The sequence below is a fragment of the Coregonus clupeaformis genome, chromosome 30 (assembly GCF_020615455.1).
Source record: "Coregonus clupeaformis isolate EN_2021a chromosome 30, ASM2061545v1, whole genome shotgun sequence".
Taxonomy (NCBI): Eukaryota; Metazoa; Chordata; class Actinopteri; order Salmoniformes; family Salmonidae; genus Coregonus; species Coregonus clupeaformis.
In genome coordinates this window covers 23,445,044-23,458,956 of record NC_059221.1, presented here as the reverse complement: position 1 = coordinate 23,458,956, position 13,913 = coordinate 23,445,044, and the positions used below count along the sequence as shown (strand labels likewise).

Below are 13,913 nucleotides of genomic sequence, written 5' to 3'. Positions count from 1 at the left end.
GGAGGTTTGTTAACACAGTGTCCAATGAAGGGCCAGATGTATACAAAATGGTGTCGTCTGCATAGAGGTGGATCTGAGTCACCAGCAGCAAGAGCGACATCATTGATATACACGGAGAAGAGTCGGCCAAAGAATTGAACCCTGTGGCACCCCCATAGACTGCCATAGGTCCAGACAACAGGCCCTCCGATTTGACACATTGAACTAAATAGTTGGTGAACCAGGCGAGGCAGTCATTTGAGAAACCAGATCCTTCTCAAACCCACAACAAAAAGGTGTCCTACGTTTTAAAATCCAATTCGTTTAATTCAAATACTGTGTACAATACATGCATTGAACATTTAAAACAGTGACAATGTTAAAACCACATCACATTATCATAGAATGTTTTAAAAACCTAATTGAATTTGAAATATTACAACCATTAATTTACAAAATAGATTTGTTATTAAAAGCAAAGACGATTGTCAGAAGTGGTGGCTTCAGGAAGCTGTAGCCTTCCATTCAAGATATTGTGTGCCAAATACCTGAAACCACATGTCTGAGCAGAGCAAATTGGGATCAGTGATCCAACACCAGAGCAAATCCAGATATTAATTGAAAGAGGTGAGGGACATTATGCTGTCAACTTGTGTAGTGATAATGTTGCTGTCTCTAAACATCTACAATCTGCATGCAATCTCATTGGGACCAGTCAAAGATGGAATCACTGTTTATTAGAACAGTGTTTCTCAAACCTCTCCTCAGGGACCCCCAGCAGTTCCATGTATTTGGTCTATTCCAGAGCTAGCACACCTGATTCACCTTAGCAACTAATCATCAAGATATTGATTAGATATATCCGGTGAGCTAGTTCAGAGCTGCAACAAAATAGTGACGCGTCTAGGGGTCCCCTGAGATAGGTTTGAGAAACCATTGCACGAGTGAACTAGCTGCTCGTGGAAGTTTTAGATGTCTATACCATTATATTAGAATGAATGCTATTTCTATGATCCTCTATTTCTATGAGCCATACCCCTGAGAAGACAATCAGTCCTCCTCACACCATACTGGTTGAAGGTAAGATGTGCAGGACGGAGGTGATGACGGAGAGAGCGATTAGCAGGAGAGGCTGAACCGGAGCTTGAAGCTGCCCTGACGATTTAGTCTTCAGCTCCACCTCAATAGGGAAGTGGTCACTCACTTCCAGAACCTGAAATTAAGAACTCAAGTTTATTCTGTGTCGTGATATCTATGACACAGGAAACTGACATAAAACAGGTGACTTTAGCATGTCTGGGATGTTACATCTTCTCCTGTTTTTTTGTTTAAAAAAAATAAATGGATAGGGGTTTGAAAGACTAAACAAAAATATTGTTTGTAAAGAGAAAAGGAAGTATTACCCTTCCCATTGAGAGTTTATACTCATTAGCAATGTTGAAGACCTGAGCTGAATAAGGTTTGATGGCCTTCAGGAAGGGCTGTCCATGTACCACAATCCTAAGAAAAACAAAAGTGTCAAGTAAATAGAGCTGAAGAGTAATATCATGTTATTGGATCCATCAACACAGATAGTCTACAATCAAAATGCCCTCATTCAAACAATGTATCATTTCAGTGTAGCTTATTTTCGAATTTCCACCCACCTGTCATAGGCACAGCTGGTGGTATCCCCAACAATGGTGTCCGCCTGGTCCCTGATCAGCCAGAAAAATCCAGGTTTTGAGAAAAGTCGGATGTCCGCCTTGTCCTGCCTTGTCATGTGGCCACAACCAGCATTGAAGGCTCCAAGGAACATCACGTTCTATGGGACAGAGTGGCATTACATTGGTGAGAGGAGTATGTTCCAAAAGTTAGATATGGGAATCATGTAGCATGACAGATAAACAGTAACTGCATTCATCTTACTGACACACTTTATGGAAGAAAAAAAAACGAACAAAATACACCAACAGGTAATTGTCATGCCTCACCTCAGTATTCCACTTCATTTTGATTTCCTCAAAGACATCATAGAGCTTGTCAATCTCCTTGATTGCGTCAGAGGCCGTAGTGTGCAACGGGATCAGAGCAAAGTCTCCAATCACTGCTCAGAGGAAGATCATTGGAGTTATCCAAACAGTACAGTACACATTGAATTTCTTTATTCTCATGAACTTAAAAGAACCAACCTGTTTCCTTGGCTTGAAATCTAACAACAAAGGGGTCTCTTGAGAAAGCATCCACACCCCCCTCCTTTTTGTCAGCGTACTGGTACTGATCTGTCAACTCTACGGTTTCATTCCTGTGGAGGCGGTTAGTTATAGCACCATTCACTTGGGCTTAAAGTCAAGCAGGGTGACATACAGTTTATCTAGCATGTAGGGCCGAGATTCAAAAGGGTAGGACAGGGGAGGCGGCATATTTAGGATTTCTCAAATGAATGCAAGCTTATGTCATGAGAATAGCATTTATAAATGAAGGTGAAGTAAGAGCTCTGAAATACATGTAAAATAATGTATCCCTTACCTGTACAGATAGACATACTGCTCCTGGTCTTCAGGTGTTCGCCCCAGACCTCCACTGGCAACATATTTATAGTGATGGTTATCATATCTAAGAAGGAATTAACAAAAGGGGTCTGTCCATAAATTAAGTGAAACAAAGACTATCATAAATACATTATTTTCTTTATAATCAAAATCACAATTTATTTAAAGTGCATTTAACAAAAGCCTCAATACACTTTACAGGAAACAATAATCCCCACCCCACCCCCATTCAACCCCACCAGGGACTGTTTTAGACCTGGGACACCAGGTGGGTGCAATTAGTTATCAGGAAGAACAGAAAACCATAAGGCTCCGGACCTCGTAGTGTAAGATTGGAATACGCTTGAGGTAGAGTATTAGATACTTGTTACATTCATAGAATCAAATGGATTTTATTTCTATGGTAACAGTATCCAGATGCAACTGTACCTGTTGAGTGTTCCCACCAAAGTTTTAATTGCATTGCCCCGTGTGTCTTTAACCTCCTGAAGGACACAGATGTCACAGCGAGACACAATCTGTGGACAATCAACAAACCGGGTCAGAACAAGAATGTCTAACAATCATGGAAAGATACCTGGATGATGATGATGATTATTATTATAATAAATAGTAATAATAATACATGTAATTGAGACTGATTTACCCAACAGTATGCAACTATAGTTAAAATGTTTAAGTTTAGTTCCCTCCTTGGCCACTCGTCAAGAAAAGCTACTGTATGATTGTGAAAAGACGAGGCAGTCTCACCCTGGTCAGAGTGTGCATCACCCTGAAGTTGGCAGATTTGGCGTCGTCAAAGTTCTGGACATTGAAGGCACAGATCTTGAAGGCTGAACATGGCCCAAAAATACCAAGGAGAAGGAGGAGGAGAGGAGAGTGGCAACTCATGACTGAGCTGCTTGCTATGAATGGAAAAAACAGATGTGAGATTACTGGTCATGCACATATTCATTGTTCCTTTTGTTTTTACTACACTGAACAATACACTATACAGTGCATTCGGAAAGTGTTCAGACCCCTTCCCTTTTCCACATTGTTACATTACAGCCTTATTCCAAAAAAAAGGATGATGCCCCCCCCAATCTACACACAATACCCCATAATGACAAAGCGAAAACGGGTTTAGACATTTTTGCAAATGTATTAAAAATGACAGAAATACCTTATTTACATAAGTATTCAGACCCTTTGCTATGAGACTCCAAATTGAGCTCAAGTGCATCCTGTTTCCATTGATCATCCTTGAGATGATTCTACAACTTTATTGGAGTCCACCTATGGTAAATTCAATTGATTGGACATAATTTGGAAAGGCACACCTGTCTAGATAAGGTCCCACAGTTGACAGTGCATGTCAGACCAAAAACCAAGCCATGAGGTTGAAGGAATTGTCCATAGATCTCCGAGACAGGATTGTGTCGAGGCACAGATCTGGGGAAGGGTACCAAAACATTTCTGCAAGAACACAGTGGCCTCCATCATTCTTAAATGGAAGAAGTATGGAACCACCAAGACTCTTCCTAGAGCTGGCCGCACGCCTAAACTGAGCAATCGGGGCAGAAGGGCCTTGGTCAGGGAGGTGACCAAGAACCCGATGGTCCCTCTGACAGAGCTCCAGAGTTCCTCTGTGGAGATGGGAGAACCTTCCAGAAGGACAACCATCTCTGCAGCACTCCACCAATCAGGCCTTTATGGTAGAGTGGCCAGATGGAAGCCACTCCTCAGTAAAAAGGCACATGACAGCCCGCTTGGAGTTTGCCAAAAGGCACCTAAAGACTCTCAAGACCATGAGAAACAAGATTCTCTGTTCTGATGAAACCAAGATTGAACTCTTTGGCCTGAACGCCAAGCGTCACATCTGGAGGAAACCTGACACCATCCCTACGGTGAAGCATGGTGGTGGCAGCATCATGCTGTGGGGATGTTTTTCAGCGGCAGGGACTGGGAGACTTGTCAGGATCGAGGCAAAGATGAACGGCGCAAAGTACAGAGAGATCCTTGATGAAAACCTGCTCCAGAGCACTCAGGACCTCAGGCTGGGGCGAAGGTTCACCTTCCAACAGGACAACGACCCTAAGCACAAAGCCAAGACAACGCAGGAGTGGCTTTGGAACAAGTCTCAATGTCCTTGAGTGGCCCAGCCAGAGCCCGGACTTGAACCCGATCAAACATCTCTGGAGAGACCTGAAAATATCTGTGAAGCAACACTCCCCATCCAACCCGACAGAGAAAATAATGGGAGAATTTCCCAAATACAGGTGAGAGGGAAAAAACAGTGCATTCGGATAGGATGACCCATCAGTAGGGGGCAGCACAGAGACCGTGAGGGATGACTGCTCTAAGATTTCCCTCATTAAAATGCAAATCAATTTATAACATTTTTGACATGTGTTTTTCTGGATTTTTTTGTTGATATTCTGTCTCTCACTGTTCAAATAAACCTACCTTTAAAATTATAGACTGATCATGTCTTTGTCAGTGGGCAAAAGTACAAAATCAGCAGGGGATCAAATACTTTTTTCCCCTCACTGTAAGATTTCGGAATTCAGTCTTCAATACATCTTACACAAAGTGTTCCATGACTCTGACAATTATATATTTTGAATCAGTCGAGGATGGACAAAAATCCACAGCTTTCATTTTAAATTTAAAAAACCCAATCTAAATCATAGTCATGGAACGCTTTGTGTAAAAGCTATTGAAGATTGAAATCTGAAATCTTATTATAAAAAAGTGGATTTTTCTCCATACACCCGATTCAGAATATACATTTTAGTAATTTAGCAGACGCTCTTATCCAAAGCGACTTACAGTTAGTGAGTGCATACATTTTTCATACTGGCCCCCCGTGGGAATCGAACCCACAACCCTGGCGTTGCAAGCGCCATGCTCTACCAACTGAGCTACAGGAGGCCCATCTTCATAGTCATGGCATGCTTGGTTCAATAGCTATTGACGAGAGAAAACCAAATATCCAATATAAAACTAATTGTACCTTGGTACTGCTGGTATAATTCCACTCCAGGGCCCGGTTTCCCATAGCAATGGTATTTAGGCTTACCAATGCTCCGCCATATCCTTGTTGCTAAAATTCCAATAGTTCGCCTAATTTCAGTTTGTTGACAAAACTAGCAATGTAGAGTGTGGAGAATCATTGTACCATCTAAACCGCTGTGAAATATATTTTCAATAACCAAAAATATTGTATTTTCAACTGGTGCACAAAAAAACGTAACGAGAAGCATCGAAATAGCGCACAAGGCATATATATTGCGTCTTAGACTTGCGTTAAATGAAAATTACATCTAACTAATATTTCTAGGTGAATTTGTCGGGGCACAAAAAGTTTCATATTGCAGCTTTAACATTAGAATTATTCCACAATACTGATGATGGATCAGCTCCTAAAAATTATGGAAAATTATTAAACACAGAAGAAAGAAAGAAAGATACATAAAATATCTATTTTTTCTTAGTACATTTTTGGGGGAAGCCACCCATGAATATGCGCCACTGCTCCTATAAAGATATCACGTATGGCTGCACGTATTTGGCACGTCATTGCGCAAATTAGGTTACACATCATGAAATATATTGAGACAAATTACAGACAAGTAGCATACAAGTATCAAAATAGAACTCAATTGATTGAACCTGTAATGTATTTCAATATGATTGAAATAGGCCTATAGACTACTTTAGGCTATTTATATTTTAATGCAGTCATCTCGGTTTTAATTTGAAGCATATTGTGAGGCGGGTGGGCAAAAAAGAATCTAATGACGCACTTTGCTGTTCTTCGAGTGGTCTTAGGCAGGCGTCATGTGCAACGTTAATAGAGATGGTTTTGGGAAACAGCTCTGAGATTTAAAGATGCTCCTACGAAGGATCTAACGATGAACTTAGAATTAAGATGTTTTGGGGAAACCGGGCCCAGGCTGTTTTGTACGGTTGGATTCATCAAACTAGAGTCCCACTGTGATCTATGTTCCAAGATGGGGGAGGGGGGCTCTAGAAATGAGGAAAAGTCCAGATGAAGTGTTTACCAAATAAAATAAACACACCCAACATGACCCTGATTAAAGTTAGATATAAGTCTGAGAATTCAAGAATTGTCTCTAAACATTCACACCTGAGGAAATATACTGCAGCAGACTCAAAAAGAGTAATTTCCTCCATGAGAGTTTGTAGGCTACAGCAAAGGCATTGAAGCAGAATTACATTTAGAAGCTTTTGGTGAGCAAGGTGAAGATACAATATTTGAACAGAAACAGTGACTGTCATTAGGCTACCTTGTTTGAAGAGAATTTGGTAAATTCCAGGTACACAGGTGTTGAATTAGGCTAATCTTTAAATAACTTCCCAAAACTCCCGTCTGGCTGCCACTGTGTGTAGGTCAGGTATCAGTTTTCACCACACCTTCAACACATCTTCCTGTCAGGTGATGTCCCGACCCGCTTCCTCTTTTTGTTCGTGTAAAACTGGAATCAACCAACCTGTATGAGTCAACGGCATTTGTTATATATGTCTCTAAGGGGCAGTAGAGAGCTGAGGGAGCATGACTATGACTGTGCTACCGATTATTGGTTACACAGTCTGACACAATGCACTCCACAAATATGGAAAGTTTCCACTCAAGCCAGAATGTTGAATTCAATTATATTTGAACGTACTCTACCGGTTGTCTGTGCGGTTGGTACTTGTGTGGATCTAAATTAGATACAATATATCTGAAGTAAAGTATTATTTACCCGAATTTTTAGAGCGCCGGTAGGTATATGGTTTTGTCAGCTTGTATTTTCAATCTCCTGATGCATTCGCATGTGATGCACACTATGTAAACAATCGCCTAATGTAACAATCGCCTAAACCTTGCTTTTTGCAATCTTACTGCACATCACCCGATAATATAATAGCTCATCTGTCGTTCGGTTGGCTATTGTTTATATGTTGTGCAAGTGTTTACTTTGCATGCATCAGTAGATTGAAAATACAAACCAGAAATACAAACCGCCTGAACCATATACAGACCAGCGATCTGAAAGTCGGGTTTTTAACACTTTACTGTAGATATTGTGTCTCAAATTTCCACTCACATAAGGATGAAATCAGTGGACAACAGGTAAAGTTCAAATTACGTTTATTCAACATTCTAACTTGTAAAGGGACTGTTTGGAATTTGTGACCCTATATGTTAGAGAAGCGTGAGGAAGGAGACTTCCACAGGGGCAGAGATGTTAGAGAAGCGTGAGGAAGGAGAATTCCACAGGGGCAGAGATGTTAGAGAAGCGTGAGGAAGGAGACTTCCACAGGGGCAGAGATGTTAGAGAAGCGTGAGGAAGGAGAATTCCACAGGGGCAGAGATGTTAGAGAAGCGTGAGGAAGGAGACTTCCACAGGGGCAGAGATGTTAGAGAAGCGTGAGGAAGGAGACTTCCACAGGGGCAGAGATGTTAGAGAAGCGTGAGGAAGGAGACTTCCACAGGGGCAGAGATGTTAGAGAAGCGTGAGGAAGGAGACTTCCACAGGGGCAGAGATGTTAGAGAAGCGTGAGGAAGGAGACTTCCACAGGGGCAGAGATGTTAGAGAAGCGTGAGGAAGGAGACTTCCACAGGGGCAGAGATGTTAGAGAAGCGTGAGGAAGGAGAATTCCACAGGGGCAGAGATGTTAGAGAAGCGTGAGGAAGGAGACTTCCACAGGGGCAGAGATGTTAGAGAAGCGTGAGGAAGGAGAATTCCACAGGGGCAGAGATGTTAGAGAAGCGTGAGGAAGGAGATTTCCACAGGGGCAGAGTGAGCAAACTACACATATGAGTCAGTCATGGCCACTTCTCAAAATCTTTAAATAAAAAAATATAAACATGTAATTCTTATGTGACAGCTTTACAAATTCTCAAATAATGCTTCTTACATAAACACATTGTTTCATGTGGGCGATCAATTAATTTGGGACTTTTAGCCAAACTCACAATTAACACCAATACAAATAATTTATATTTTTTATTTAAAGATATTTGAGAAGTGGCCATGACAGCAATCCACCAGACTGTCTAGTAAATCTCAAAAACTCTTAAATTGTTCTACTGAGAAAAAAAAAAATTATCCTCAGTGGAAAGCAATCTGAAAGTGATATCAACTATGCAATGAAAATGTAATAGTCTTATCAATGCTTTGTAGAAGGCACACTCATATTGGTAGAACATTTGCACTTTTTCTCAACCAGATTTCAAGCATTGCAGTTAATGAATCAATGTTTATCAAGCATCCCACCCAAACATTCAACTGTCTGCAATGTTATGTTTTCAAGTGTGATTATGTCTGTGCACGTTCCTCTGCCCAGGCATTGCTGACACAGGAGGAAAGTTTGGCATGGGCCCTAAAATCCTGAAAAGGTTCTACAGCTGTACCATTGTGAGCATATTGACTGGCTGCATCACTGCTTGGTATGACAATAGCACCGCCCTCGATCGCATGGCGCTACAGAAGGTTGTGCGGACAGCCCAGTACATCACTGGGGCCTAGCTCCCTGCCATCCAGGACCTCTATATCAGGACAGCCCAGTACATTACTGGGGCCGAGCTCCCTGCCATCCAGGACCTCTATACCAGGACAGCCCAGTACATCACTGGGGCAGAGCTCCCTGCCATCCAGGACCTCTATATCAGGACAGCCCAGTACATCACTGGGGCCGAGCTCCCCGCCATCCAGGACCTCTATATCAGGTGGTGTGAAAAGAAGGCCCGGAAAATCGTCAAAGACCCCAACCACCCAAGCCATATAATATTTTCTGTGCTGCCGCACGGCAAGAGGTACCGGTGCATCAAGTCTGACACCAACAGGCTCTTTAACAGCTTCTATTCCCAAGCAATACGACTGATAAATAGCTAACAAAATAGCTACACGGACCGAGTTTACCTTGTATCGTTATTGAACTTTTATTTCAATATTTGCACTGTCTCTATGCACACTCATAAGGCCCTACACACTTACACACACTGTCACTCCATCATTTGCTCACTCACACATAATATACACATACATTTTATACTGACTCTACACACCCGCACACCATCCTGTTGCCTAGTCCCCTTACCCCTATACATATCTACCTCCATCACTGCAGTATCCCTGCACATGTACATTTGAAATTGTAACTGACTTTTAAAATATTTTCTGTTCTTACTTACTTTGTGTATTTCTTATTCTTCGTGTTTTTTTTCTAGTAATACATTTTTATTGATTATGGCATTGTTGCGTTTTGAGTTCGCAAGAAAGGCGCTGTACTTGTGCATGTGACATTAAAACTTGAAACATGCCTGATCTTACAATGCCTGGATAGGTATTTTATGTATGAGCTAACCATGCATGTCATATGTTCTAGCAATCAGTTGATGATGTGGCACGCCACCATTGGTTGAAGCGTGCAACGTCTGAGCAGGGGATGCGACCTCTGATAGATCCACCACAGATAGAACATCTTTGGATCCATCCAGGATGATGACAGTGCACGATAATGACGCTTCGCTCCAGACCCGACTAGTGATGGGCATTCCGAGTCTTTGCGGTGAGCAGGCTCATTTGGCTCCTAAATGTGTATATATTTTTATTTTATTTAACCTTTATTTAACTAGAAATCGACCTAGAACCATGGAAAAAAATGCAAATATCCAATGTAAAGCCCAAAAGGTAGACGATCATTATGTCAGATCGTGAAATGCGCGTTCAAATAAATGTGTACCAGTCCAAATTATTAGATGGTCTGCAAAAAAATCAACTTTGTTTATTCACTGAAAAAATCAACATTGACCAGATTGATGCGCTCTCCGCACTATTTATTGTTTCTGCAGTGAGGATTCACCCTCTTTAGATAATTATTTTGTAATTTATCTGCAGAAAAACGTTGTTTTGAGCTCAAAAAGCAGTAGTGGCAGCAGAGATACTTTTGAGGAGATGAGAAACTCAATTGCAATCATATTAACGCCCATTGTGTACATTGCCCATGCGTCGTCAATGGGCCGCGCGGTGATTCTGGGACAAGGAGAGCTGTCCTTCAGGGAGTGAATTTGAGTCAATTGGGCGCTAGCTCAAAAACCCAACATTAGCATGAATTTCGTCAACATGAAGTACAACATTAAATATTTTCCGAGGTGTTAGATAATTAACTTGTTCTCTGTAATATCGTATAGCTTTGGAATTGTGACATTACGTACTTTAGAGGAAAATAAGCAGGTTTCTCGACGTATACCCTGAATTAAAAAAGGTATTGTGTTGTGATTAGCTTAGCATCTACGTGACGCCGCATGATAACGTGAACGCGATTGGTCGACCGTCGATAGCTGCAGTTTATTAGAGCCCGACGGTGGAGGTGTCATATTTACATTTACGTCATTTAGCAGACACTCTTATCCAGAGCGACTTACAAATTGGTGCGTTCACCTTATGATAGCCAGTGGGACAACCACTTTACATTTAAAAAATATATATTTTCCTAATTTTTTTATTCTTAATTTTTAGAGTATATTTTACATTTTCATTTGTTTTATATATATATTTGTTGTATTTTTTTATTATTTTTCCCTATTATTTTTTGTGTCTTTCTACTATTTTCTAAAAATATTTATAATTTTATCCTCGTATTTTTATTTATTGTATTATTATTATTATTATGTGGGGGTGGGGTGGGGGTAGAAGGATTACTTTTATACTATCCCAGGTATTCCTTAAAGAGGTAGGGTTTCAAGTGTCTCCGGAAGTTGATCAGTGTCCTGGCGGCGAACAGTTTTGACTGGGCTGAGCGGGAACTGTGCTTCCGCAGAGGTAGGGGGACCAGCAGGCCAGAGGTGGAAGAACGCAATGCCCTCGTTTGGGTGTAGGGACTGATCAGAGCCTGAAGGTAAGGAGGTGCCGTTCCCCTCACAGCTCCGTAGGCAAGCACCATGGTCTTGTAGCAGACGCGAGCTTCAACTGGAAGCCAGTGGAGTGTGCGGAGGAGCCGTGTGACGTGAGAGAACTTGGGAAGGTTGAACACCAGAAGGGCTGCAGCGTTCTGGCTGAGTTGTAGGGGTTTAATGACACAGGCAGGGAGCCCAGCCAACAGCGAGTTGCAGTAATCCAGACGGGAGATGACAAGTGCCTGGATTAGGACCTGTGCCGCTTCCTGTGTAAGGTAGGGTCATACTCTGCGAATGTTGTAGAGCATTAACCTACATGATCGGGTCACCGCTTTGATGTTAGCGGAGAATGACAGGGTGTTGTCCAGGGTCACGGCAAGGTTCTTTGCACTCTGGGAGGAGGACACAACGGAGTTGTCAACCGTGATGGCAAGATCATGGAGCGGGCAGTCCTTCCCTGGGAGGAAGAGCAGCTCCGTCTTGCCGAGGTTCAGCTTGAGGTGGTGATCCGACATCCACACTGATATGTCTGCCAGACATGCAGAGATGCGATTTTCCACCTGGTTATCAGAAGGGGGAAAGGAGAAGATTAATTGTGTGTCGTCTGCGTAGCAATGATAGGAGAGACTGTGAGGATATGACAGAGCCAAGTGACTTGGTGTATAGATAGAATAGGAGAGGGCCTAGAACTGAGCCCTGGGGGACACCAGTGGTGAGAGCACGTGGCGCGGAGACAGATTCTCGCCACGCCACCTGGTAGGAGTGACCTGTCAGGTAGGATGCAATCCAAGAGTGAGCTGCGCCGGAGATGCCCAACTCGGAAAGGGTGGAGAGGAGGATCTGACGGTTCACAGTATCAAAGGCAGCAGATAGGTCTAGAAGGATGAGAGCAGAGGACAGAGAGTTAGCTTTAGCAGTGCGGAGAGCCTCCGTGACACAGAGAAGAGCAGTCTCAGTTGAATGACCAGTCTTGAAACCTGACTGGTTTGGATCAAGAAGGTCATTCTGAGAGAGATAGCAGTAGAGTTGGCGATAGACGGCACGCTCAAGAGTTTTGGAGAGAAAAGAAAGAAGGGATACTGGTCTGTAGTTGTTGACATCAGAGGGATCGAGTGTAGGTTTTTTGAGAAGGGGTGCAACTCTCGCTTTCTTGAAGATGGAAGGGACATAGCCAGCGGACAAGGATGAGTTGATGAGCGAGGTGAGGTAAGGGAGAAGGTCTCCGGAAATGGTCTGGAGAAAAGAGGAGGGGATAGGGTCAAGCGGGCAGGTTGTTGGGCGGCCGGCTGTCACAAGTCGCAAGATTTCATCTGGAGAGAGAGGGGAGAAAGAAGTCAAAGCATAGGGTAGGGCAGTGTGAGCAGGACCAGCGGTGTCATTTGACCTAATAAATGAGGATTGGATGTTGTCAACCTTCTTTTGAAAATGGTTGACGAAGTCATCCACAGAGAGAGGGGAGGGAGGGGGAGGAGGATCCAGCAGGGAGGAGAAGGTGGCAAAGAGCCTCCTAGGGCTAGAGGCAGAGGCCTGAAACCTAGAGTGGTAGGAAGTGGCTTCAGCAGCAGAAATGGAGGAAGAGAATGTAGAGAGGAGGGAGTGGAAAGATGAGAGGTCTGCAGGGAGTCTAGTTTTCCTCCATTTCCGCTCGGCTGCCCGGAGCCCTGTTCTCTGAGCTCGCAATGAATCGTCAAGCCATGGAGCAGGAGGGGAGGACCGAGCCGGCCGGGAGGATAGGGGACATAGAGAGTCAAAAGATTCAGAGAGGGAGGAGAGGAGGGCTGAGGAGTCAGAATCAGGAGATCGGAGGGAGAAGGATCCAGCAGAGGGAAGAGATGATATGATGGAAGAGGAGAGAGTAGCGGGAGAGAGAGAGCGAAGATTGCGACGGCACATTACCATCTGAGTAGGGGCAGAGTGAGTAGTGTTGGAGGAGAGCTAGAGAGAAAAGGATACGAAGTAGTGGTCGGAGACTTGGAGGGGAGCTGCAGTGAGATTAGTAGAAAAACAGCATCTAGTAAAGATGTGGTCAAGCATATTGCCTGCCTTATGAGTAGGGGGGGCGGTGTGAGGGTGAGGTCAAAAGAGGAAAGGAGTAGAAAGAAGGCGGCAGAGAGAAATGAGTCAAAGGCAGACGTAGGGCGGTTAAAGTCACCCAGAACTGTGAGGGGTGAGCCATCCTCAGGAAAGGAACTTATCAAGGCGTCAAGCTCATTGATGAACTCTCCAAGGGAACCTGGAGGGCGGTAATTGATAAGGATGTTAAGCTTGAATGGGTTAGTGACTGTGACAGTATGGAATTCAAATGAGGAGATAGACAGATTCTGTAAAAGTCCAAGTCCATATTATGGCAAGAACAGCTAAAATAAGCAAAGAGAAACAACAGTCCATCATTACTTTAAGACATGAAGGTCAGTCAATACGGAACATTTCAAGAACTTTGAACGTTTCTTCAAGTGCAGTCGCAAAACCATCAAGCACTATGATGAAACTGTCTCTCATGAGGACCTTCA

The 13,913-nt window shown here is 43.1% G+C and overlaps 1 protein-coding gene across 2 annotated transcripts; it reads right to left on the bottom strand.

Annotated features, from left to right (window-relative positions):
- Positions 1–281: 281 nt before the first annotated feature.
- LOC121546791 (deoxyribonuclease gamma) lies at positions 282–6,981 on the bottom strand. 2 transcript variants are annotated; one of them, XM_041858031.2, is made up of 10 exons: positions 6,806–6,981; positions 5,509–5,598; positions 3,261–3,415; positions 2,940–3,028; positions 2,488–2,574; positions 2,151–2,263; positions 1,953–2,065; positions 1,626–1,783; positions 1,383–1,479; positions 282–1,192 (listed from the first exon to the last, which is right to left on the bottom strand). In XM_041858031.2, the coding sequence occupies exons 3-10, from the start codon at positions 3,399–3,401 to the stop codon at positions 1,040–1,042; spliced, it is 951 nt and encodes a 316-aa protein (XP_041713965.2). In that variant the 5' UTR covers positions 3,402–3,415; positions 5,509–5,598; positions 6,806–6,981; the 3' UTR covers positions 282–1,039. The 2 variants fall into 2 exon arrangements, with proteins under 2 accessions (XP_041713965.2, XP_041713964.2); XM_041858030.2 differs by lacking the exon at positions 5,509–5,598 and having other exon boundaries at positions 6,806–6,980.
- Positions 6,982–13,913: the final 6,932 nt, after the last annotated feature.

Excerpts from the sequence above, each read along its gene's own strand:
- LOC121546791 (XM_041858031.2), bottom strand. The coding sequence starts at position 3,401 with ATGAGTTGCCACTCTCCTCTCCTCCTCCTTCTCCTTGGTATTTTTGGG. Across the intron at positions 2,066-2,150 it reads ATTTCAAGCCAAGGAAACAG|TGATTGGAGACTTTGCTCTG; the intron begins GTTGGTTCTTTT and ends TCCTCTGAGCAG. Across the intron at positions 1,193-1,382 it reads ATAAACTCTCAATGGGAAGG|GTTCTGGAAGTGAGTGACCA; the intron begins GTAATACTTCCT and ends TCTTAATTTCAG.